Here is a 25,959-nt window from a genome sequence, read left to right as displayed (position 1 = left end):
GCTGGAGAATTCCAAGATGGAATGAAGGAGCAAGAAGTGGGGCTTGTGCTCTAAGAGAAACTCCATTAGTGGTTGGGGACATAACTGTTGCTAACCATGGGAGATCTCAGAGTTAGGGAAAAACTTGCTCTCTTCTGCTTTATCTCCTCTCCTACCTCCCTGCCTGCCCCTTCTCAGTCTTTGATCAGTTTTCATCCTGATCATGACTTAACTATGGGCATCCCCCAAGGCTTTCTCTCCTAGATCCTCTTTTCTTTTCATACTGTTTCATCTCATTTGATGATTTCATTAGCTCCATTGGATTCAATTATCATCTCTATAAAAGGACTTTGATATCTATATATCCAGCCCTTACCTCTTTCCTTAGCTCCAGGCTGGTATCTTTTAAATTATCTTTTAAATTATCTTTTAAATATCTAAAACTGGAGGGCAACTGGATAGCTCAGTGGATTGAGAGCCAGGCCTAGAGAGAGGAGGTCCTGGATTCAAATCTAACCTCAGATAATTCCTAGCTGTGTAACCCTGGGCCAGTCATTTAACCCCCATTGCCTAGCACTTAACAGTCTTCTGCCTTAGCATAAAAGGTGAAAGGTAGAGGACCTCTTATATTTTTCCCAGGCCCTTCTCTCTTATCAATTTCCCTGTTATTGTTGAAAGCAAAACCACCTTCAAGCTCACAACCTCTGATCATCATTAATTCCTCATTTGCACTATATATATATTCCTTTCTCTCCACTCACACAGCTACTGTCTTGCTTCAGTCTCTCATCATCTCATAATGATTTGTTTCCTTCCCTCAAATCTCTCTCCATTCCAGTCAATCTTCCACTTAGCTTCTACACTTTTCCTAAAGCTCAGGTTTGACTACATCCTCTATCCATTTAGCAAACTCCAGTGGCTCCTCATTACTTCCATTAAATCTTCTATTTGGCATTTAATACCATTCATAACCTGGTTCCTTCCTACCTTTACATTCTTCTCCTTTGTGTACTCTATAATGCAGTGAAACTGGCTTCTTGCTGTTCTTCTCACATAATACCCCATCTTTCAGTTTCATGTCACTGTACTAATTGCTCCCCAAGTCTAGAATGCTCTTTCCCCTCACTTCAGCCTTCTTGGTTTCCATTAATGCTGGAATTCTACCTTTTGCAAAAGGCCATTCTTGATTCCCCCTGGTGTCAATGCCCTTGCTTTGTGACCGAGCATTTTCCATACGCACTTATTTTCCATTTCTATATCTTAGATATAGTTATTTGCATATTGTCTCTCCCATTAGAATAGAAATTCCTTAAGGGCAAAGGCCATGTTCTTTCCTTTCTTTGTATTCATAGTGCTCAGCTAAGCATGACACTATCTGCCTTTTCCAAGGGACTTAATTCTATGGTTGCAAATAAATTTGGAGAATGAATGATCTCACCTAGGAGAAGTCCTGACACAGTGGTCTCTACAGTTGCAAGTCCTAGAGGTCATAGAATATGATGGGATCCAGTTTTATACATATCTGCAATGTCAAGGGCTCTAGTCTGCCACTCTAAACCAAGACCCTGGAAATTTTCTCTCCACATATGTCTCTACAGTTTCTCTCTGATTCTAACACAAAATTAATTCCTTCATATAAGTATTAGTATTGTACTCAGCATTCATTCTCATTCAATCAAGAATTATCTCTCAAACTCATTGCCTGAGATACTGGGGAAATCATTCTTTTTTAAAGTGCTAATATTTGTGTTTTGCTATGTAGTTACAGAATTCAAGCTTTCCCTGGCTGATATTTGCTTGGGACTGCAGAAGAAATGTAGCCTTGCTTCCATCCAAGCCTGTGGCAGCTTTACAGAGGGACAACCCTGTGCTACTTCCACAGAAGGAGGCATGACTTCTAATTAGTTGAGAAAATACAATGCTATATATTTGGGTGAGAGACTTAATTCATTTTGTTACAAAGATGTCAGAGAAAGATTTTGGAGACAGAGTAGACAGAGTGCCTCAATTGAATTTAAGAGAGAAACTTTAATGGACAACTGGAACCTTCAAAACATCAAACATGTATGAGAATGGGCCCATCTTGGTTTCTGTAGCTTCCAGGCTTTCAACTCTAGAGACTACTAAGATGAGACTTGGATGGTATCCTTCCCCATCCATGTATGTTTTCACCAGTGTAAGCACTTCTCTTAAGACAATAGACAGTGAAGTCACATCTCCATTAGCTTAAGCAGCATGCAGCAGCGGCACAGAGCTCTCCCTTGGTTTAAAGAAATGTTGCACAAATATGAAATATTTAGTAACTCAAACTAGCCTAAAAATGTTGACTAGTAGGGAACACAAGGAAGTTCAATAAATAGATGAAATAATTTGTACTTAGAATATCAAATTTAATTTGCCAGATTAATGAAAATGACATGCATTCTAGTTCATCAACTAATTAGAGAGTTTGTGATTTTGACCTAGTACATTGGAAAAAATATAGGCTAAATTCTGTTCTTGACAAGTCACACACTAAAAAGAAAAAAAAATTTAAATCACAAACATGGTGAACCCTCCTTCCATGACTTTTTACCCACATGCATTGCCATCCAAACTGTTACTCCATTCAAACCCCAGTAAACTGTGTCCCACCAAAGCCTCATTCATATAATTCAACCATGTATACTTCTTATTCTATTAACTTCTGGAGTATTCATTTTCTATGCCACTCCTTTTGGTGCATATATTGCTTGACATTGTGTTTTATATTTTTGTATATGTAATTTTATCTCCTCAAGTGGATGAAAGCTTTCTAAAGGCAGGTACTGCCTAGCAAAATACTTTTTACAAAGGACTCAGGAAATATCATTGAAGTGAATCATTAAATGAATGTGTGTATGTTCATATTGAAAACATATTGGTAAATAGAACTCTGTAGCAGCCATATTTGACAAAGTTTGAAATAAGCAAATTGCTACTTCTTTTTTAACTTAACATTTCTGCAACTGAGAATGTCTTTCTTCTAAGATTAGATTTCTTGGGATGGAGGATGGAAAGATGGAGAAATCCTCAGAAGGTCAAAAAGAAAAGTTTTAGATAAATATCAAATAGTACCATATTGATTTCCAAGGCCTAGAAGTGAAAAATTAAATTGCTATATTGTAGGATGCTAAAATAATCAGTTATGATTAAAGGAAGGACAATAGAGTGATATGAACAAAAGACTGGCTTTATGAAATCCTAGGATTTTCTCTCTCCAGGTCAAAGACACTCAGTAGTGATGGTCTCTCCTTAGTGAGTGACAGTAGGAGTGAATCTAAAACAGACAACAAAAATGACTCCAAAGTTGAAAGGAAAAAGTCATACTCTACAAGCCAGGTAATTCTACAAGTTCTTGTTCTTCATCCTCTTCCATCCTTCTTTTTTTTCTTCCTTTACTTATTCTTCTATGTCTGTTTAACAAACAGTAAAATGACTCAGTTTGGGGCTGCAAGAAATAGAATGAGAAAGATTTTTAAAAACAGCAAACTTTCAGACTCATACTCTGGCTATCTTTTAAAACTTTGTGTGGTATGATTTTTTTAGATGAAATAAAATAGAAAACATCAAAGAAATAGATTGTAGCAGAAGATAGATTATAAGCACCATAGAAGCAAGAAGAATATGCTATTTACATTCTTATCCCTTTGAAAAATCTTATGAAGCAAGTGTTTACTTATTTTAACAGATATGGAAAATAAAACCTAGGAAATTTAATCCTTTTTTTTAAAACCCTTAACTTCTGTGTATTGGCTTCATAGGTGGAAGAGTGGTAAGGGTGGGCAATGGGGGTCAAGTGACTTGCCCAGAGTCACACAGCTGGGAAGTGTCTGAGGCTGTATTTGAACCTAAGACCTCCCGTCTCTAGGCCTGACTCTCAATCCACTGAGCTACCCAGCTGCCCCTAAATCCTTTTTTATGCTTCAAAAATTTCTTATCATTTCCTATTAAAAATTTTCTAGCATAGGCCTGGGAGTGAAGCAGAAGCTCACATAATCACCAATATGGTCATAGAGGATGTTCCATAATTCAATTTCTGTCACACTTACAATTCACTTGTTGATCTCATTGTTACTTTAGGTAGCTAGGAGGGATAATCCTAAATGATTTAAAATTTATTTGTTCTTCTAAGGGACTATAGTAAATATTTTTAAAAAATAAACACTAGGGGGCAGCTGGGTAGCTCAGTGGATTGAGAAACAGGCCTAGAGACCGGAGGTCCTAGGTTCAAATTTGACCTCAGACACTTCCCAGCTGTGCGACCCTGGGCAAGTCATTTGACCCCCATTGCCTACCCTTACCACTCTTCTGCCTTGGAGCCAATACATAGTATTGACTCCAAGATGGAAGGTAAGGGTTTAAAACAAACAAACAAACAAACAAATAAATAAATAAAGCCCTACCTCCCATCTTAGAATCAATACTAAATATTGGTTCCAAGATAGAAAAGTAGTAAGGGTTAGGCAATTTGGGTTAAGTGACTTCCCCAGGGTCACATAACTAGGACATATCTGAAGTCAAATTGGAACCCTGGACCTACCAAGCCATCTAGCTGCTCCATCAAATACTCTTCCAAAATGTGCAGAACTGTGAAGAAAGAGAAAGTTTGCATGATGGCTATCAAATTATGGCTATCAAAAAAGAAAAAATGTGCTATTATTGATGGGAATCACCAATATTGTCTCATTTCGTTGTAGTATAAGGCAAATATGCACTTCCACAAGTTATTTCTGCAAGTCCCAAGTGGAGAACCACTGAGACAAAGTAAGTATTATTCTGTTTTATTTTTTTTTCAACTCTAGTGTTTTAGTTCTCTTGGAAAATTAATTTGGGGGTAATTAATAGATTCAATAGACTTCCAAAGCCAGTGGTGACAAAACATTTGACTTGCCAAAACTCTTGACTGATCCATAAAAGATAATTAAGTAGAAAAATAATGAAAGTTGATGATAGGGTCAAATTCAAATATCACACCTACCTTGAATTGAAATCCCTGAAATTAAATGGTCATAGGACCAAGAAAAATAATCCATGATGGTACCAATGGTTAACCAAAAGGGAATTAGTATATTGAAATGGATAAATTTGAGAGACCACAGTGTTATTACATTATCACTATCTGACCTTGAGCAGGTCATTTAACTTTCTCTAAGCCTTATTTTCTTCTGAAATAAAGACAATAATGCTTTAACTACTTATCTCATACATTATCATCTCCATTTGAGAAATTAGGAATCCAAGGCAAAGGACTATTGTAAAGAAAGGATTTTATGGACTATTTAGCAATTTAGAAATATAAGGTATTCTTATTACTATGGCACTAACTAATATATCAAAGAGTTTCAAATATTTCATCCTTTTCTTGCCTAGTAAAAATGTGCTAAGGCTCATCAAGATACCCAGGGCACCAAAATCTAGATGGTACTGACACTATATGCAGTTATTCATTTGTATAGGAGGGGGAAACTGCTTAAAAACTGTATTTGTTAAAAGGAGAAACTATAAGATGACTTACTTCCTCTCCTTATTAGTTATAACTCAAATAAGCTCCTTCCTGGTGAACTTTTACCATTCTCCAAAGCTACATCCCCAATAGTCAACAAATGAGAAACAATTTCATGCCACCTGACCATGGCACAAAAATTTTAGTTATAATTCTAGATATTTTCTATAATTCCTAAAAGGAAGGTATTATCAAAAAGTTCCGTTACTTCAGTGAGAAGTACTTTGGGAAAAGTTAGTCTTCTTTGAAAACCTCCCAAAGGAAAAATATGCTGTCAGGTGAAAGATAGGTTGCATGAAGACTAATAGACACTTTGGGAAATTTTTGGAAACCAGCTTTTAAATGGGAATATTACCCTTCAGTTTTTATTTTTCAGTTTGGAAATTATTGAGATTTATAAAATAAAACTTTGCTTCTTTCTAGTATCAGCAATTTTATTTCACTAAAGAATTACAGTTTTAGCAAGTATTATGTGAAGTCAGATAATAAACTATGCATTCCCTTTGCACCTCCACCCCCCAAATATATTCTCCCCTCACTTAAGAAAATATCACATAATATTTTATTTTTTCTATACTGTTTCAGGCTTTACTTGTGCTCTGCAAAAAGAAATACTATACCAAGGAAAACTCTTTATATCAGAAAACTGGATTTGTTTCCATTCCAAAGTTTTTGGCAAAGACACCAAGGTTAGTATGTATTTTTTTTAAACCTTTACTTTCTGTCTTAGAATCAAAACTGTGTATTGGTTCTAAGGTAGAAGAATGGTGAGGACTAGGCAATGGGGGGGTTAAGTGACTTGCCCAAGGTCACACAACTGAGAAGTATCTGAGGCCAGATTTGAACCTATGACCTCCCATCTCTAGGCCTGGTTCTCAATCCAATGGGCCACCCAGCTGCCCCTGTTAGTATGTATTTGGAGAAAAAATAATAAGCTCCTTGCAAGTAAATTTTTTTTAATTTTTTAAAAATTTAATTAATTTGTAATTAATTTAATTTTTATTTATTTTATTTTAATTTGATTTGATTAATTTTTAATTTAAATGCTATTACTGATAAACTGAGCTTCTGAAAGACTTATAAAAAAGCTCCATTTATTTTAATCTTTTTATACATAGTTTCCATGTGTTCATTATGCCAGTATTAGATTCCTGTTGCATTTTAACTCATAATTTTGTCCCTCTTTCTTCTGAGATTATTGCTGTAACTTGGAAAGGAGGGCTAGAGTTTTGTGGACAAACATCTCCTCCCTTAGTTTTGGTGTCAATACTCTTTCCAGGTTTACTACCTAGCCATATGACTGATCCTTCTCTGTCTGTTTTGATGATCTTCATCCAGGTCACTCCCACTAACCATAGGTGTTACCCCAAACCCTATCTTGGACTCCTTTCTCTTTTCTGTGATCTCCTATTGATTCAATTATAATCTCTATCAAATGATTCCCATATCTATATATCCAGCTCTAATCTTTCTACAGAGTCTCATTTTGTTTCAATCTGACTTTTGGACAACTTAAATTGTATATCCTATAGCCAACTTCTCCAAAACAGAAATCATTATCTTTCTCCCCAATCTTTCAATCTTCCTAACTTTCCTATTGTCATTAGGGTACCCCATTCTCCTAGTCACCTATGTTCACCATATCAGTGTCATCTTCAGCTCCTTACTTGCATTCCATATTTTTAATCTGTTGCCATGTTTTGTCATTTCTACCTTTACAATCTCTCTCATATAAATCCCTTTCTTTCTATTTATACAGCTTCATATAAGCCCTCATACCTACACTATCACAATAGCCTTCTGATTAGTCTGCTTGCTTCAAGTGTCCTCCCATTCCAATCCATCCTCCACTTACTTGCCACAATGATTTTCCTAAATCTCAGATATGGCTATGTCACTCCTGTTTAATAAACACCAAATTAACACTCTGTTAATTTCATCAGATATAAAATCTTCTAATTGTTATTTGAAAGTAATTTACAATCTGATCTTTTTCACCTTTCCATTCTTTCTATACTTTACTTACCTTTGTGCATTCTACAATGCAGCTACTCTGTCCTCACCCATGACATTCCATCTTTTTGACTGCATGCCTTTACAACGTCTGTCTGACATAACTATGTCAGGTTCCTCCTCCTCTCTTTCACCTGTTAGCTTCTCAGGCTTCCTTAAAGTCTCAGATCAAATCCTACTTTCAGCAAGAGACTTTTCCTAGAAACTTCCCTTTGAGATTAAATTCCATTTACCCTGTATAAAACCATGGCTGTGCATAGTTATTTACATATTGTTTTCCCCATTAAAATGTGAGCTCCTTGGGGACAGGTACTATGTTTTTATCTTCATTTGCACAGTACCTGGCACAGAGTTAAGTACTCATTATATGTTCATTGGAGATTGAACTAGGTGCTGACAATCTATATTTCAAAAGTATAGAAACTGCTGAAACAACTGATATAAGAAACTAGTGACCAAGAATAATTTTTTTAATTTAGAATATTTTTCCATGGTTACATGATTCATGATTTTTCCCTCCCCTTTTCCCTCCCCCTTCCTGGAGCTGACAAGCAATTCCACTGGGTTATACATGTATCATTGTTCAAAACCTATTTCCATGTTATTCATATTTGCAATAGAGTGATCTTTTAATGTCAAAACCTAATCATATGCCTAGCAAACCACATGGTCGATCATATATTTTTCTTCTGCATTTCTGCTCCCACAGTTCTTTCTCTGGATGTGGATAGCATTCTTTCTCATAAGTTCCTCTGGATTGCCCTGGGTCATTGCATTTCTCCTAGTAGAAGAGTCTATTACATTCGATTGTGCCACAGTGTACAATGTTCTCCTGGTTCTGTTCCTTTTGCTCTGCATCAGTTCCTGGAGGTCTTTCCAGTTCACATGGAATTCCTCCAATTCCTCATTGCTTTCAAGCACAATGTGTCACTTTCCTTTGCTGCCATATTGGTCAATCTGCTAGGTGTGAGGTGGTACTTCAGAGTTGTTTTTATTTGCATTTCTTTCATCAGGAGGGATTTAAAACACTTTTTCATATGATTATTGATAGTTTTGATTACTTCATCTGAAAACTGCCTAAGAATAATTATTTTAAATAGGAAGCTACCAGAGAGCCTTACTTTTCCAGTGGTGGGCTCTTTCCCATTCATCACTGGTCTATGCAGTAACAGCTTATGGTGATCTAGGATCTCTTTTATAGGCATTTCAGGGGCCCCCAGTTCAGCTGTTCCTTCAAATTACGGAATTTATCTTTAATTTTATCTTTGACTTTAAGTTATCTTTAAATTTATCTTTAAAATTTTCTTTGACTTGGGTATAGGAGTCCAGCTTTCCCACACATATCTTAGCAAATATTTCAGAAGGACCACTGGATAAAGCAATGATGGGAAAACAGAAGAGAAATAAAAGTATGTCCTCACTTCATCCAAACCAGAGATGTAGAGGATGGCCAGAAGCTGGTGGAGAATAGAAAAAAATAAATACCTAGGAGCCAGCATAAACCCTAATAAATGGGTCTAAAGCCTAAGAGTTCAGAGACTGGTTGTGTCAGGGAAGCCAGAGCAAGTGTAGAAAAATTATCTTTGTCAGAACAGAAGCATTGAACAGAGCCAGTCCTAATAGGTCACTGTGCGGGGAAATAGGTCCACCTGGCACTGGGTTCAACAGGGTCTCAAAAAAAGAATTGTTAAGAAGAGGACAGTGAGAATCTGACAGCATGCACAAGGAAACCAAGACTAAAATGAGAGATTGTGGTAGAGAGTGGGGCCTAGTACCAGCAGCCTCTTCCAAAATGGCAGTGGAAGCAGTACCAAGACTAAGGAGTAGATTGGACCACTTAATAGCTGTGTAATCTTGGGCTAGTGACAACCTCTGATATATTCAGAAAAAAAGGTAATAGAGGCTGGACTGGGAAAGGTCTCCTGAAGAAGAAAGCATTTAAACTGTCTTGAAATAAGCAAAGGAAAATAAGTGGAGGTTAGGAGGGAAAATATTCCAGGCATGGGCAAGAGTCATTGCAAAGGCATAGCTTTCAAATATGCGATGTTATGTGTGGAGAACAGCAAATGGGCCAATGTAAATAGAGCATTGAGTGGATGAAGAAGAATAAAATGCAAGAAGACTAGAAAGGGAAGGGCATAAAAATTTCACAATCAAATGTAGAAGAGCAGAAATAATGAATGCATTCTTTTCAGATCATAATAATAAGAATGACATTTAATTAAGGTCCATAAAAGAGAGATTAAGAATTAATTAGAAACTCAATAATCTAATTCTAAAGAATAAATGGACCAAAGAACAAATCATAGAAACAATCAATAATTTTATTAAGGAGAATGACAACAATGAAACAACATGCCAAAATTTATGGGATACCACTAAAGATCATTAGTAATTTTGGAGAGAGTAGATTCAGCTGAATGACTAGGTCAGAAGCCAGATTTTAGGGGGTTTGGAAGAGAATAAAAAGAGAGAAAGTAACAATAATTTTTTAAAGAACTTTAACTACAAAAGGGAAGTGAGATATAGGATGTTAGCTAGTGAGAATGATGAGATCAGGTTACTTAATCTATATCAAATGATTGAGATGAAGATTTTTTAATTTTTTAAAAATTTCGAGTTCTAAATTTTCCCCTCCTTCCTGCCTCTCCCTTACCTATTAAGAAGGCAAACAATTTGACACTTTTGCTACATATGAAGTCATGAAAAAACATTTCCATATTAGCCATATTGAGAAAAAAAAGACAAGAAAAAATTTAAGAAGTGAAAAAAATGTGCTTGAACCTGCATTCGGAGCTCATCAGTTCTCTCTCTGAATGTGGATACCTTTTTTTTTGCTATTATCTTGGATCATTGTATTAATCAGAGCAATTGAGTTTTTCACAGTTGATTATCACCATTATCCATATTGTTTTTAGAGTGTACAGTGTTTCTATGGTTCTGTTTACTTCAGTTTGCATCAATTCTTATGACTTCCCATGTTTTTCTGAAACCATATCCTTCATCATTTCTTATAGCATCACAATCATATATTAGATTTAGTTCAGTCATTTCCCAATTGATTGTCATACTCTCAATTTCCAACTCTTTGCTACCACAAACATAACTTCTAAAAAATATTTTTTACAGCTAGTTTCTTTTCCTTTTTCTTTGACCTCTTCAAGCTACAGACCCAGTAGTTGTGTTTACTGGGTCAAAGGATATATACAATTTTATTATAGTACAAAATTGTCAGAATGTGTGGATCAATTCATAATTCTCTCAATAGTGTATTAGTGTCCCAATTTTTCCACATCCCCTCTAACGTTTATCATTTTCCTTTTTCATCATGTTAGTCAATCTGATAGGTGTAAGGTAGTACTCCAGAGTTGTTTTGAGTTGCATTTTTTCTTTTTTGCATTGATTTTTCTCTAATAAATAGTAACAGAGCATTTTTATGTGACTATTGATAACTCTGAGTTCTCCTAAATACTGCCTCTTCCTATCTTTTGAACATTTATCAATTGGGGAATGGCTCTTATTTTTATAAGTTTGGATCATTTCTCTCTGAGAAAAGAAGCCTTTATCAGAGAAACTTGCTTTAATTTTTTTTTCTCATTTTCCTGCTTTCCTTCTAATATTGACTGTATTGGTTTTATTTGTGCAAAACTTTTTTAATTTCATGTAATCAAAATTATTCATTTTACCTCCTGTGAAACTTTCAATGTCTTGTTTGGTCATAAACTCTTTCCTTATCCATAGATTTGACAAATAGATTTTTTCCATGCCCCACTAATTTACATATTACATGCTTGAATTATGAATCTGTATTGATTTCATCTTAGTACACAATGTGATATTTGGTCTATGCCAAGTTTATGCCAGATTGCTTCCTGGTTTCCCTTCTAGTTCTTGTTAAAAAGTAAGTTCTTGCTTCTAAAACTAGGATCTTTGGGTTTACCAAACACTGGAGTTCAATGGTCATTGGGTACCTAATCCGTTCTACTGCTCTATTTAGCCAGCACCTGATTGTTTTGATAATTACCATTTTGTATTATAATTTGAAATCTGATCCTTTATTTTCCTTCACTTCACACTGATTCCCTTGATATTTTTTACCTTTTGTTCTTCCAGACAAATTTTGTTACTATTTTTCCAGCTTTATGAAATAATTCTTTGAATGTTCGATTGGTATGGCACTGATTAAGGAAATTAACATAGGTAGAATTTTCATTTTTATTTATTGACTCAGCCTACCCATCAGCAATGAATATTTTTCCAATTGTTTAGATCTGTCTTTTCTTGTGTGAAAAGTGTTTTGCAGTTGTATTTTGTAATATATTTTCAGTGTGTTTTAGCAGATATTCCCAAATACTTTATACTATGTGCAGTTCTTGTAAATGGAATTCCTCTTTCACTCTCCTGCTAGTAATCGAAAGAAATGCTGATGACTTATGTAAGATCAAGTAACAGATTCTTTGAAATGGGGGAGATTTGGGTGAGTTTCAGGCAGCAAGGAAGAAACTAATAAATAATGAGTGCTATTGAAGATTAAAGAGTGAATGAAATAAAGAATTCACATAAGGGATTATTTTTGGCAAAAAGGGCCAACTCTTCAACTGAGACAAAAGTGAGAAAAAAAAGGGGGTGGGGAAATGTCTATGTGATGGGAGATGAAGAGGATAAGAGAATACTTACAGCATGTGGCCTCAGCTTTTCAAGGAACCCATGAAGTATAACGGAAAGAATACTACAGGATGCTAATGGAGAACCCAGAAGATTTAGAACAGCCCCTGAAAAGTACAATAGCAAAATTATTAAAGAGAAATAGAATGGTCGCCTTGTTGAAGCTGGGATTAGATAACATAAATTTGTAATAAACTGTCAAAATGACTTTATGGTTTTTTTCCCAATTCTATTCATCAGTACAGTAAATAATTGATCAAGGATTCTTTTTTCTAGAATACCTATAATGTTTAGTTCAAAAATTAAAATTTATTATGCTAACAATTTGTGACTTGATGTTTGTTGTTTGGTTAAGAATGTGAGGACTTCTCTTGGATAATTGCTCATCATGATGAGTTTATTCTTTATTTCTATTTTATCTCTTTTTCCTTTTGGACTTATCACAATTGATCTTTTCTGGGTATTGAGTCCAATACCTCTTGATTCGCTATGTTTTAGATTCCTTTTGTGAAATAGATAAATGCCTTCATATTTGACTACCTGCTGCTCTTAGTATCTTGTTTTTACAGTCTTCCTGCCTCTATATATGCTGGAAATTTTCTATCATAGCAAATCATTTGTGGATATGGAATATAATCTAAAATAAATTAGATAGTAGAATCAGAGCTGGCCTTAAAAGCCCTCTAGTCCAACCTTTTCATTTTACAAATAAAGAAAATGGGCTTCAGAGAGTGCCAGTGTTTTGAAAACATTTCATTTTCCTTAGATAGGACAAAATGTTTCAGTTTCCAGGGTCTTGACTTGCATATGAATTGATCCTTTAGAAACAAAATCAAATATTGAAAATATTTTTCTACCACCTTGTAAGCTAACTATCCTAATATATAAAGATTTAATTTGCCCTAATTTAGCCCATACCAAAATATATAAAACATACTTATAAAGTAAATTGACAAGCATGGCTATTGAGAGAAATGTCTATTCGAAATCATTTAGCTTTACCTTGGTTTTACTCTGCCTCTTTATCGATGCAGCTGGGTGGTACGGTGGATAATGCACTAGACCTGTAATCAGGAAGATCTAAGTTCAAATTTGATCTCAGATACCTACTAGCTGAGTGACCTTGGGCAAGTCATTTAACTTCTGTTTGCCTCAGTTTCCTCAACTATAAAATGGGGGTGGTGATAATAGTACCTACCCTACAGGATTATTTGGGAAGACCACATGAACTTCAGCCATATAGTAGTGTTTGATACATAGCAGGGACTTAATAAATGTTTATCCCTTCCCTTAGTGATAAAAGAGACTGATTTAATCATTTTGACCAAACTCTATTAGAAGAATACAGTATAGAAAGAGTAGACAATTCCCAAGTAGAGTATGTTTATACCTAAGTATATAGGTATATATATGTAAGTATATATACCTATAAGTAACTCCAAACACATAATATTCTTTCTTGAATTCTTGAACCAGAGAATCATAAAATATTAGAATTACAAGGGAGCTTAGAATTTATCTGGGGTCTTTTGAATTCTATAGGGTAGAATATGAACCATAGAGATTTTTGGAAGTGGTATCTGAATCCATATGTGAATCTATAAGTAATCATAAATTGAATAATATAAAGTGAATGTCTTGCACATATGTATTATTACTTTTCAAACTACATGTAGCTATTGTCCTTAATAACAATGATAACAATTACTATTTATAGAGAGCTTTAGGTGTGCAAAGCACTGTACATATATTTAACTCATAAAAAATGCAAATTCATTTAAAGGTTTCACTGAATCTGAAATGGATTTTTTTAATCTTTTTTTCAATCAAAAGATCCTAATACATAATGTAACAACTCATTAGAGAGTAAATAATTTCGACCCTAAGGAGTCCTCATACTTGAAAAAATTGGGAACCACCCTCCTAATGCAAACTAATTCTTTTATAAACAAGGCTCTGGGAGAGCAAGTTGTCCGCCTGGTTTACAGAGTAGCTGATGAGCTACTTGGACTAGGAAGATCTGTTGTGTCATGACTCCCAGCCCTCTGCTTTCTGCCACATCCTGTTTGTCATCCTTTATGGTTCACTTTGCTCCATCATATAGAATTTAGTAGTAGTATAATTTTCTTTTTAACTTGCAAGTATGACATGAAGATTTTAATGAATCTTCATGAAAATATGAACTAGTATTAACTTGCTGATTCCACTCCAGATCTGTATTCCAGCTCTCTCAGTGTCTCTAATAAAGAAAACCAAAACTGCCCTGTTGGTGCCAAATGCTCTGATTATTTCAACAGTCACAGAAAAGGTATGTGTGCCCCACTTATAAAATGCTTTTTACTCATTCATTTCTTCAGCCTCCTCTGATTTAATGGATATCGCCTAGATTCCTGAATTCTAAAATTATGGTAGATTTTCATCATTATTACCATCATCCAAAACTTGTGAAATTTCCACATGCAAATATTGTATCAGGTCCTGAAGCCCTAAAATAAAACTGTTTACTTGTTAACATAATGTCATTACCTTGTTACTTAAAGGACTGGAAAGGAAGGGAGGAACTAAATATAATTGTTTATTTGCAATCTGCTAAATTTTAGCATATGTTGTTTCAAAATGCCCCAAATCTCTCTTCTAGAGTTTAAAAATATATATTTCATGTACCTTGGTTATTTTTATAAAATATTGTCTAATCACTTTTCTCAAAAACTTTCAATTTGAGGAAGGAAAAAGGGAATCATAAAGGAAAATTATATCCTGATAGGTTAGGAATATGAATACCTCTGCAAGTCTTTCAGGGATACATATCTGTCCTCTGTAATATCTATGGATAAAAAGTCTTAATCATAAACCATTGATGAAAGGGGAGTGTTCTGAACTGAAAGAGAACAAAATGATTTATTTCATTTTCTTTGTTTATATAGTACTTCCTAAAATTCACTTCATTCCTAGTAACCCCTTTCTCCTAAAATCAAAAGCTTTCAAATTACTTCTTCTGATTATATTTTATACATTGTACTTAGAAGCAACCTTCTCACTGAAAGTTTCAGGTATAACAGAAAAGCCATGAGTGATTTGAGAAGGAAAAAGCTTATTATAACACCTGGGAACAGTTCAGTTTAGGTCATAGTATAATCTTTAGAATTGTTGAATGTTTCTAAAAATAAACTTTAAAGGGGATATGACAAAAGTCATTGGACCTTTTCTCAAATGTTTAAACTTTTCATCTATGGTTCAGAATATTTTTTTCTTTTTATATTAAGCACATATAAATAAAGGATAGGTTCTGGGACCAACTTATCAAAGTTTCTTCATTATTTATGACTTTTTGTTCAGTAGCAAAAGAGAAAAAAATGAGATGGGTATAGGAAGGAGAATGAGAATAATGGAATGAAAGAGAATACCTATGTGCACAGCTTAAATGAGAATATGACATGACCTTTTCTGAACTATGGGCCCTTCAGTATTGTGACAGCTCTGGTTGGTTTGTTTCACAGTACATATTCGTTTCCTTACTCTCCCGAGACACAACCTACAAGTTAATAAAATCAGTTTGCAGACACCTAGAAGTAAGTATTGATTTCTGTTGTTTTAAAATGTCCTAAACCCCTCTCTGCTCCTTTAAAAAATGTATTTTCATATTCCTTATTTACTTCCTATGAAATCCTTTGTTCAATCACTAATGACTTTCCTCAAAAACTAACAATGTGAGTAGGAAAGAAAAACACAAAAGAAAATCCATCCTGATAAGTGAAGAGGGCTATCATTAATGTCTTTTTTCATAGCTTTTCTGAGTTATGATTGTAAACTTAGAACTGGAAGTAACTTACAAAATCTAATTCAGCCTCTTTGTTTTTCAAAAGATAAAACTGATAGTCTCAAAAGTTAAGTAACTAGCCCAAAATAAGGAGCAGAGCTGAGATTTTGACTTGAATTTCAGAACTTTTTCCAACAGTATTTTATTTTTATATCTCTGATTTTCAGAATACAAGTGTGGGCAACAGTCCCAATCCTTCATCTCCTGAAAACAGTTTCCGGGCTGATCGGCCTTCATCTTTACCTCTGGTAGGTTTGTGTGCATCATTATCTGGAAAGTAACAGAAAAATGTCACAACATATCTGGCTTTCAAGGTGCAGCAAAAAAAAAAAAATCAGATAAAGAAATGTTTTAAATGTGATCAGCTAAAACTAGCATAAGTTTTAAAATTCTATGCTTCCAATAAAAAATCCCAGAAAGCACCCCCTTTCCTTTTACAAAATAAATGGCTAACCAGTAGACAGGAATTTCCATAACAATAAAGGGGTTATATGGACAGCATATGTACTGACAAAGGAGCCCTTGCAGCACTTTTTCCACTGGTGAGTTTCTCCTAAAATCTCTTATTTTGAGTAAGGGGCCAGATCAAAAAAACATGCTTCAAATTTGGATTCTGCCACCTTGCTTCAGTTGCCTTCTCTTTTGGCCCTTTTCCCCACTGGTGAATTTCCCCCAAAATCTCCATTCCCATCTGCTTCCCTTCCCTAAGGACTGTAAGAGTCAGTGGGAGGGAGAAGTATATTCTAAGAGTGGGGTACAGGCTATGAAAAGACAAGGGAAGTATAGAATTCTGGTTTGGGATCTGACTGGAACATAGATTATCAGAAGGAAAATTAGGTAAAATAAATGTAGAAAAGTAGGTTGCAGGCCCTTAAATTCTTAGCTAAGGAATGTTTACTTTTCTCCTAAAGGAATTGGGAGTCAGATTTTTGAAGAAGGGAATATCATGGTCAGATCTGTGCTTTAAAATTATTTTGTCAACTGTGAGGAGAAACTGAAAACAAGAAAACCAATTAGGATGCTATTATAAAATGCAGTCAAAATGTTATAAGAGCCTGAACTAGAATTCTAGCTTTATGATTATGGGAAAAGGGAGAAATGAAAGAGATATTGTATAGGAATAATCAAAAGTGATTTTTCTAGACAGTGTAACCCTCAATAGATGTAGGGCAATTTAGAGAGATATTTTAAAAAGGAAGATACACTGAACATGAAAAGCCCAAGAATACAGGCACAGTGCCCACATAATTTGGAGGAACTAACAGCATACAAATTTTCCCTTTAAATTTTCAGTAATTTCATTAACAATATTAATTTTAAATTCCAGGAATCAATGATTCTAATCCATTCTCTCTTGATTTGACCTTCCTTGGAGAAAGTTGGCTTAGACTATTTTTTTCAGACTTTATCTAAGGATGATATATTAAAATGATACATTGCTTTTTAGAGGCTAGCTAATCCCCATTTTCCCCTCTTGTACTCCTCTTTATGTCATAATTTTCCTACTCTTCTCTTTAGATAACCTCACTTCCACTTTAGTAATATTTTCATTCATCTTTTAAATAATTGTTTCAAAAGGTAAGAATTACTGACTATAAAATGCTAATTAGCCTAACTAGGCCTTCATTAAATTATTATTGCATATGGAAAAGCTTTTAAATTTTAGCTGCCAAGTTTCTTCCTAGGCATCTATAGCTTCAAAAACCTGAATGCTGCCCAGAAGAGTTCAGATGCAGTAATTCTATACTAAAGGATCAGCAGTTACGGAAATCCCCATCAATGTAAAAGAATTCTATTTTATGCATTACATAGGTCATCTATAAATATGAAAGCCTGGAAGATACAAAAGTAAATCTATTTAATAAAGTAAAAATAGTCTCTAAACTTATTTTTTCCCCTCAGGATTTCAATGATGAATTCTCAGATTTAGATGGAGTGGTTCAGCAAAGAAGGCAAGCAATGAATGAATATAGCAGCTCTGGATCTCAGACTCCTGAATCTGAAAATTCTCAAGGTCTGGAGAATATTGTTGTGGAGGGCAAAAATTCAGTTCTTTGCATAAGGTCCAAAAAAGGCAGGCATGGATTTGGTGGGGAGAATTCATACGGAATATCATCAATTTTGCATAATTTTTTTCCTTTAAAATTTCTTAGAAATTTCTTTAAAGGCAACCCAATATTTTTTCAAGTCACTGTCAAAATATTTCTAACTCTTTAGAAGCTAAACCAATTGAGGATTTCTTTCTATCATGATGACTAATTAATATGCACAGTTGAGGCAAATTTGCACCTAGCCTGATTTTGTTTTGACAGATTTTCATGTGATGGAGTCTCAGACAGTTCTGAAAGTCATTAAGGGAGAAACAAAATCAATTCATACAGAATCTCTTGTGAATTGTGTGCCTAAAGGAAAAGTCAAGAGTCTTCCAGGATACAGTAAGAATAACAGGTGTTTTCTGCCCATCCGTTGTAATACTAAGGTCCTAATTGCCAGTGTGGAGCTATTCTTACATTTTCTTCTTTCTCCCCCACTTGTGAACTTTTAGGCTTTTTTAGTTTTGATTCCTCAAAAAGGTGAGAAGGAAATTAAGTAGTTAACCTCAAGTTACTGTCTATTGTTCTTGTGAGGGAAAGAATTTCAACTAATAGCTAAAATGACATTTGGGGGAACTGTTTTCTCTTTCCCCTACTACCAACGGAAAAAAAATGCTTTATTGGTGGGGAGGGAGGAGTGCATGTATGTTGTTAGAGGACTAACTGTAAAGTATTGTTTTGAGCTGACTTTTAAATATAGGTTTTTTTAAATTTGACGTTCAGCAGGTCAGACCAGAGCCTTTGGATTGTTCCATAAATTGAAGTTCCAGAAATGTCTGACACTTCGCCACATTCTAATTTTCTATGCAATTGTGTAAGTACATGATTTGATTCTGGGTGGCAAACGAAAAGTCTAAAATATTTCCACATCTTGTCAAGACTAATCTTAATTCTTGGCTGTTTGTAATACCCTCCTGACTCTTCAAGCCTTATTTCCCACCCCATTTCCTTTAGCTATTTTAACAGAGGGCATTTCTCCATAAATATACTCTTCTTAAGGAAATAGAGGAAGAAAGAAAACTAAAATGTAGCTATAGTATAGAAAAAAGCATAGTCCTGAGAATCAACAGACTTAAATTTATGCTTTAACACTGATTAGCTATGTGCTTGTTAATGATTTTCATAATGTTGGAAAGGAAAAGAAACTATAAAATTCAAACACTGGACATCTGGTCTATTGTTCTGGTTAAGAGAAGGAATTGCAATGGATAGCTAAAATGAAGTTTGGAGGAACATAAATCTATGTTTTCTCAGTCTCCCCTTTTGTCAGGGGTTGGGGTGTGGAAATGAATTTCCAAATACTGTAGGATGCTGACTAGATAAACCAGAGGCTAGACTGAGGCCTTGACAAGAGCAATCTCTTTTTCCTCTTAATTTGGAAACAAGTAAAATGAAATTGAAATAACATTGGACCAGAAATACTAAAATCTCAGTTTGATCCCTATGGCTTTTTCATTACTGAACTGTGTGACCCAATACAAACTTCTTATCCTGTTTAATATCCCAACTAAAACACTCCCTTGCTAGATGACTGTGGTCAAGTCACTTCAGCAATATGAGCTTTGGTTTGCTCATTTGCAAAATGGGGATATCAACACTTGTGCCGTCAAATTCATGAGACTATTGAGAGGAAAAAAAATTTGTAAACATTAAAAGCTTATGTAAAATTCAGAGGAAGAACTATGGAAGTAGAAACACAGAAGAAAAACAACTGTTTGAACACATGGGTTAATGCGGATATGATTTGGGATGTAAACTCTAAATGACCACCCCAGTGCAATTATCAATAATAGGGAAATAGGTCTTGATCAATGACACATGTAAAACCCAGTGGAAATACACATCGGCTGGGGGGAAGGGGGGAGGCGGGGTAGGGGAGAGAAAGAACATTAATCATGTAACCATGGAAAAATTTTCTTAAAAAAATAATTAATTAAAATAAATAAAAGCTTGTGTATATATGAGCTGCTATTATGGGTTCTAATTTGAGGATCTGTTTTTTTTTTTATATCAATTTTTCAAATTGGTTTCCAGATGGATTACTTTATAGACATTGTACCTGGGTTAATAACCTAGAATTGTGTTCTCCTTTTCTTTTGCAGTGTCTGTACACTTATCTTTTCTACCTTCTACATGAGACACAGAATCAACGCTCTGGAAGAAAGGCTTAGATCAATTGCCTCTGTGGTTGGCTCTCATAATGAGTAAGACAATACCTCAGTACTATCTCTCCCATTTGTAGTTGGACAGTGTTTAACTAGGTCTGTTTATTAAATATTTTTCAAAGGGGCAGCTAGGTGGCTTAGTGAATTGAGAGCTAGGTCCTGGGTTCAAATATGGCCTCAAATACTTCTTAGCTGTGTGACGTGTGTAAGTCACTTAACCCCCATTGCCTATCCCTCACCACTCTTTTGCTTTGGAACTATCACACAGTTTTGATTTTTAAGATGGAAGGTAAGGGGTTTTCCCAAAAATAAATAAATAAATATTTGTTGAATGGATTCTATATGTAAGGCACAGTGTTAGGTCCTGAGGGTTGGGAGATGGAAGAGGAGATATAAAAATAAAGCTTTGGTCCCTATCCTGTTTTGTTATGGCAGTGGTAAAACAATGGTATGCCAAGCAGCAAATCCAGCTATACCATTATGTCCTTTTCCTGGGGCTGGAATGCTCTAAGAAATTACTAACAACCTAAAGTCCAGATGTGACCTTGACCACTGCTTAGAATAGACATAGTGAAGGGGTAAGATTAAGAAATAAATAGAAATTAAATTCAGCAAATTTCTACATGTGTAACTTTTCATAATACCTAAGAAAAACTCTCTAGCAATACAAAAATCTATGTATTTAGAAGTTCAGTGCTCTAGAGCAGTGATGGACAAACTTTTTAAAGAGGGAGCCAAAGGAAAGGAAATGCTCATCTGTCAGTCTGTTTCTAAGGCAACTCTTTCAAAGTTTCGTTGTATTGTATCTTACTCATTGTATTCATCAGATTAGGAATAATGTCATGCAGCAGGGGATAGAACATTTCAGGGGGCCCACATCTGGCCCTCTGGCAGTAGTTTTTCCATCCCTGCTCTAGAGGAATGGCTTACTCATCACAATAGCCATTTAAGCAACTCAAATCAATATAAGCTATTTAGCCATTTTGCTAAGAGATCTCCATTTTTAGTAATGAAATTATAAATCAAATGGGTGATCCATACCTAATCCTATGAGTTTTCTATTTCCTTACATAAATTTTCTCATACATGTATGCAACTTGTTGCTTTCTATGCACTTATGCATGATCTAGATATGCCAGTAATAGTTCTCTTTTAAATACATGCTTGAAGACTTTTAAGAAACTTGGAGGTTAATAGATGATTAGAAAATATACTTCAGTTCTATCTTCAAAACTGAGGTATTGGGGGCTGCTGGGTAGTTCAGTGGATTGAGAACCAGGCCCAGAGACAAGAAGTCCTAGGTTCAAATCTGGTCTCAGACACTTCCTAGCTGGGTGACCCTGGGCAAGTCACTTAACCCTCATTGCTTAGCCCTTACCACTCTTCTGCCTTGGAGCCAATATACAGTATTGGCTCCAAGACAGAAGGTAAAGGTTTTTAAAAATAAAATAAAATAAAATAAAAATTAATTAATTAAAAAACTGAGGTATTCCTATAGCAGGCATTTTTCACACTCTAACCCTTACCTAAAGACTAATTTTACATACCCTAAATATAAAGCTTGGCCCGTAGCAGACATTTAATAAAATTTATTGACTGACAATATTTGTGCACTGAAATTGCAGATTATTTCTTGAGTTCTAGTTGTGTTATAATGAGAATCAATAAAAAAACTAAAAACTGAGATATAGTATAATTAGATATTATTTTATATACATATCATATATATAAATTACAAATATATAGAGATATAAAAGCATGAGATATAGTATAATTGAGTTTTGTAAATAATAAAGAAACATTTTGTAACTTCGCTGTACATTCAAACTCATTGAAACATCAACCCCAAAATCACTATTTACTCACCTATCCTCAAAGAAAGAGATGCAAAAGTGAAGAGGCAACCAGAGACTCCTCTAGACCAGTACAGATGCACTAGTTATCATGTATAAACATTTGCCATTTCTGCAAAGGTAGAAGAGAAAACTGGTTCCCTCACCCACTTTTCAAAGGAATCTCAAAGAAAATGAATTTGAATTCATAATTTCAAAAGGAGAGAGTAGAATCTGTCTCTCATTTTAAAATGACACAGCCACCTTTATCCTTAGCAAATCAACTGGACCACATTTGGTGCATTCATTGATATCACAGATTCTGAAAAGATCTCTTGGGTCTTAGAGAAGTGCAAACAATGTTCTTTCAAGTGTCCTCTTCAGTTCTTTGCCCTACATAGCTACAACAAAGTCCAAATAAAACAGTTCTTTATGGACTTCTAAATGCCATATAAAAAGTCTTGAGAAATCTATTCAGCATAATTTTAGACAATATCCAAATTAGTAATCTTCAGAAAGGACTCAGGCCTATCAAATACAGTTATCCAAATTCCACAAATAATATTTTGTAACTTTGTCATGTTATGTACAGGATTCTTAAAGATCCAGAACACATTTTCATTTCTCTGTGGTTGCTAAATATATCCAGTTTAGTTCCTCATTCTTATGGGTTAAAAAGGTCTCCTTCTCTGCTTCTTGGTGGCACTCAAGATATGTGACCAAAAGCTCAAGGTATAAACCTCTGTATTAGGGTATCTGAACTTCTGGGATTAGTTTTCCTCCAAATTTCCCTTAACCTTACTTCAACCACAAAACTCCCTACAAGAACCAAGAATTGGAGGGAGGAAATAGTTAAAAGGAGTTCATCAGAAAGCATATTCCTGTGTATAATTCTGGCAAAATGTGAGGATTTTATTAGAAATATTGGTCATGGAATGTACACAATTAGAAAATTAAAATAGATTACAAAACTTCTGAATTCTTGTGGAATAAGTTCCCCAAAGCACATAGCCTGAAGTACATGTGTAGGTTGCTGTAAGTCCCATTTATTAGTGACTATAGTGTTCACTTTGTTCCTTTATGTTCCTTTATTTGTTCCTTATTTATTTATGTTCCTTATTTATTATGTTCCTTGTGTTCCTTTATTTGCACAGAGCCTCTTGCTCTGTGCAAATAAATTCCTTGCCTGCCTCATTCTTTTTCTTTGGTCTTACAGACAAAAATCACCACACTCCTTGGGATCACAATTGGAAGTCAACGTTGAAGCCCTCTGTGCAGAGTTAACTGCCAACATAATAAAACTAGAAAAGGTGGCTTTTCCTTCCTATATGCATGGACCCTAAAAGCTAAACACCAGATGTTGAACATTATGAAGCCCATAGTAACAAGTATAGTATTTTTCCTGGAAACTACCCCACTTTCTAGTCTACTTCTCTTAGTCATCCTATGTTCAAAAAAGCTGGCAGCAGTATGATAATAGTATAGCCACATCACTACTGCCTATGTATATTGGATTGGCACCCTCTTAGATATATTTTAGTATTTCCAGATATTCATACTATCTATACTCTACTATTCATACACCCTGCCTGCTATATTAGGTGGTTTTTCTTCTTACCATGCACATTTAATTCCCATTTGAAAGAAGATTAAATGATTTGCCCTAGAGTCACATTTAAGTGTCAAAGCTAAGATTAAAATGTGATATCCTGGTTCCACGTCTGGTTTCACTATGTCTTAGATCTCTATTTTTTTTTAAAAAAAAAAAGCCTGCTTCTTTGGAGATGACCTTTTTAAAAAGTTGGTAATTGTGAAATAAGGATGTTAATCATCTATATGGCATGCATCAAGCTGTCATGCTCCATTTGAAACCAGAAGATTTTATATTCCATATCCTGAGGCTGTTTATCAATTTGTTATTTAGTCATTTCCTATCATTTCAGTCATGTCCAACTTTTTGTGAAGCCATTTGGGGTTTTCTTGGCAAAGATACTATGGTGGTTTCCTATTTCCTTCTCCAATTCATTTTTTACAGAAGAGGAAATTGAGGCAAAAAGAGTTAAGTGATTTGTCTGGTGTCATACAGCCAATATCTGAGGCCAGATTTGAACTTAAGACTACCTGACCCCAGGCCTGACACTCTATCCACTGTGTCAACTAGTTGTCCCATGTTATCTAGAAATATATTTTATTACAATAAACCATCTTTTACAAAATTACAAAAAATAAATCTTATTACAAGACACTATGATCTTTCTTCTGATTCTCAAGCAAATTATTTCTTTTTTTCCCCATCCCTACCCAGTCTGCTTCCTACAAACTGCTAGTTTTGTAGATGTTTATGTACAATGTGGTCAGAAGTTAGAAATAAGAACGTTGTAGCTTCATTGCCTGAAGAACACAAGTCCTTTCTATTTCTGTTCTATAATTCATAACTAAGTATATTTTCAGGATCATCCATATAAGGCATAAAACTACAGTACATTTGGATTCTAAAGAACATCACTAGTATGTCAAACTAATTAATATTATTTTTGTACTTCACAAATTTGAAGCATAACATTCATATGTATCTAATGCTTCTATAATTGTTTTGGTTTATAGAGTTCTTAGATAGGAAAAATGTTCTAAAGATTTGGGAGGTGTTAAAAGAAAATACTTTTTTCAAACTGCCTACAGGTGAAGTGATTCAAGTTATATATTATCTTTCATCCTGCTTAAAGCCAAAGCTTTGGGGACTGTAATTCTAATACTATCATTGTTAATCTCTAGTTACCATTTAGGAGACTAAAAGGAAACTAATCCTATACATCTTAAAAGAATAAATCCTTTAATTTTCTAAGAACTATAAAATGAAAAATGTTCCTTCCTAACATATATATTTATGTAATACTTACTCATTTCAAGGCCTCACTTAATTCACTCTCATATTGGATTGAGAAAGACCTAATGGTTTTACCTAGTTTTCCAAAAATAGCAAATTACTTAAAATATTAAAAACAAGCTTGCTTTTGAGGAAATTTAAGGACATATACAATCTAACCTTAATAATACTACAAAGGACACTTTTGCATAGATTGTTCCTCATGTCTGGAAAGTTCTCCTTCCTCATCTCCCCTTCTTTGAATCTCTGGCTTTATTTAAGGGTTACCTGAGACACTCCCACCTTTTCCAAGATTTTTCTTGATTCCTCCCATTATTAGTACTCTCACTCTTCCATGAAATTACTTTATATTTAGTTATATGTGTAATGTTATTTCTCCCTCTTTAAATGTAAGATCATTGAGAGCAAGACTTGTTTATTTTTGTTTGTGTATTCCCAGTGCCCAGCATAGCTTTTAGTACATGGTAAACTCTGAATAGATGCTTGTCAAACTGAATTGAATGGAAAGCAGCATGACAGTAGGGGAAAAGTACAAACCTTAAGTCAGAAAACACTAGTTTTGAGGCCTGACTCCTCCACTTAATGCTTTCATGGGCAAATCAATTAACCGCACTAAGCCTCAGATTTATTAAGTGGGAATAATAGCATTATAATACATAAAGCTTTTGTAAAGAAAATTCTTTATAAATCTTAAAGCCCCATTTGAATTATTATCATTATTATATTTAATAATACAAGTTTTTTCTATTATTTTAAGATACAAAGCAACTTTAAAAGGCTTCTGGAGAATGGTGACTGATTTACCTGATTGCTTGGGGCCAACTTCATACTGCATTTTTAAGAAGCGACTCTACTTCTCATGAAGGGCACTCTGCTGGACAGAGATACTTATTAATTGGAATCCAAAGTTCCTTTTGCACTTTATGGTTTTTGACTCAGGAAAGTGGGAAGTAATTTGATTGTTGTGCAATAAATGTTAGCATTGGC

At 34.6% G+C, this 25,959-nt stretch overlaps 1 protein-coding gene across 5 annotated transcripts in view; it reads left to right on the top strand.

Annotated features, from left to right (window-relative positions):
• Positions 1 to 25,959, top strand: part of GRAMD2B (GRAM domain containing 2B) — a 71,411-nt gene extending 45,452 nt beyond the window's left edge. For 2 of the 5 annotated variants that reach the window (XM_044662419.1, XM_044662442.1), the window contains exons 3-14: positions 3,222 to 3,339; positions 4,698 to 4,764; positions 6,089 to 6,192; positions 14,394 to 14,489; positions 15,679 to 15,750; positions 16,166 to 16,246; positions 17,901 to 18,012; positions 18,311 to 18,433; positions 18,815 to 18,905; positions 20,194 to 20,295; positions 23,305 to 23,398; positions 25,730 to 25,959. In XM_044662419.1, the coding sequence (XP_044518354.1) occupies positions 3,222 to 3,339; positions 4,698 to 4,764; positions 6,089 to 6,192; positions 14,394 to 14,489; positions 15,679 to 15,750; positions 16,166 to 16,246; positions 17,901 to 18,012; positions 18,311 to 18,433; positions 18,815 to 18,905; positions 20,194 to 20,295; positions 23,305 to 23,398; positions 25,730 to 25,771 (1,102 nt within the window). In that variant the 3' untranslated portion in view covers positions 25,772 to 25,959. The remainder of the gene's footprint in view (positions 1 to 3,221; positions 3,340 to 4,697; positions 4,765 to 6,088; positions 6,193 to 14,393; positions 14,490 to 15,678; positions 15,751 to 16,165; positions 16,247 to 17,900; positions 18,013 to 18,310; positions 18,434 to 18,814; positions 18,906 to 20,193; positions 20,296 to 23,304; positions 23,399 to 25,729) is intronic. The other 3 variants (XM_044662426.1, XM_044662449.1, XM_044662434.1) reach the window with 3 other exon arrangements.

Source organism: Gracilinanus agilis, chromosome 1 (genome assembly GCF_016433145.1).
Source record: "Gracilinanus agilis isolate LMUSP501 chromosome 1, AgileGrace, whole genome shotgun sequence".
NCBI lineage: Eukaryota > Metazoa > Chordata > Mammalia > Didelphimorphia > Didelphidae > Gracilinanus > Gracilinanus agilis.
Note: the sequence above shows the minus strand (reverse complement) of the source record. Positions and strands in the feature narration are given on the sequence as shown.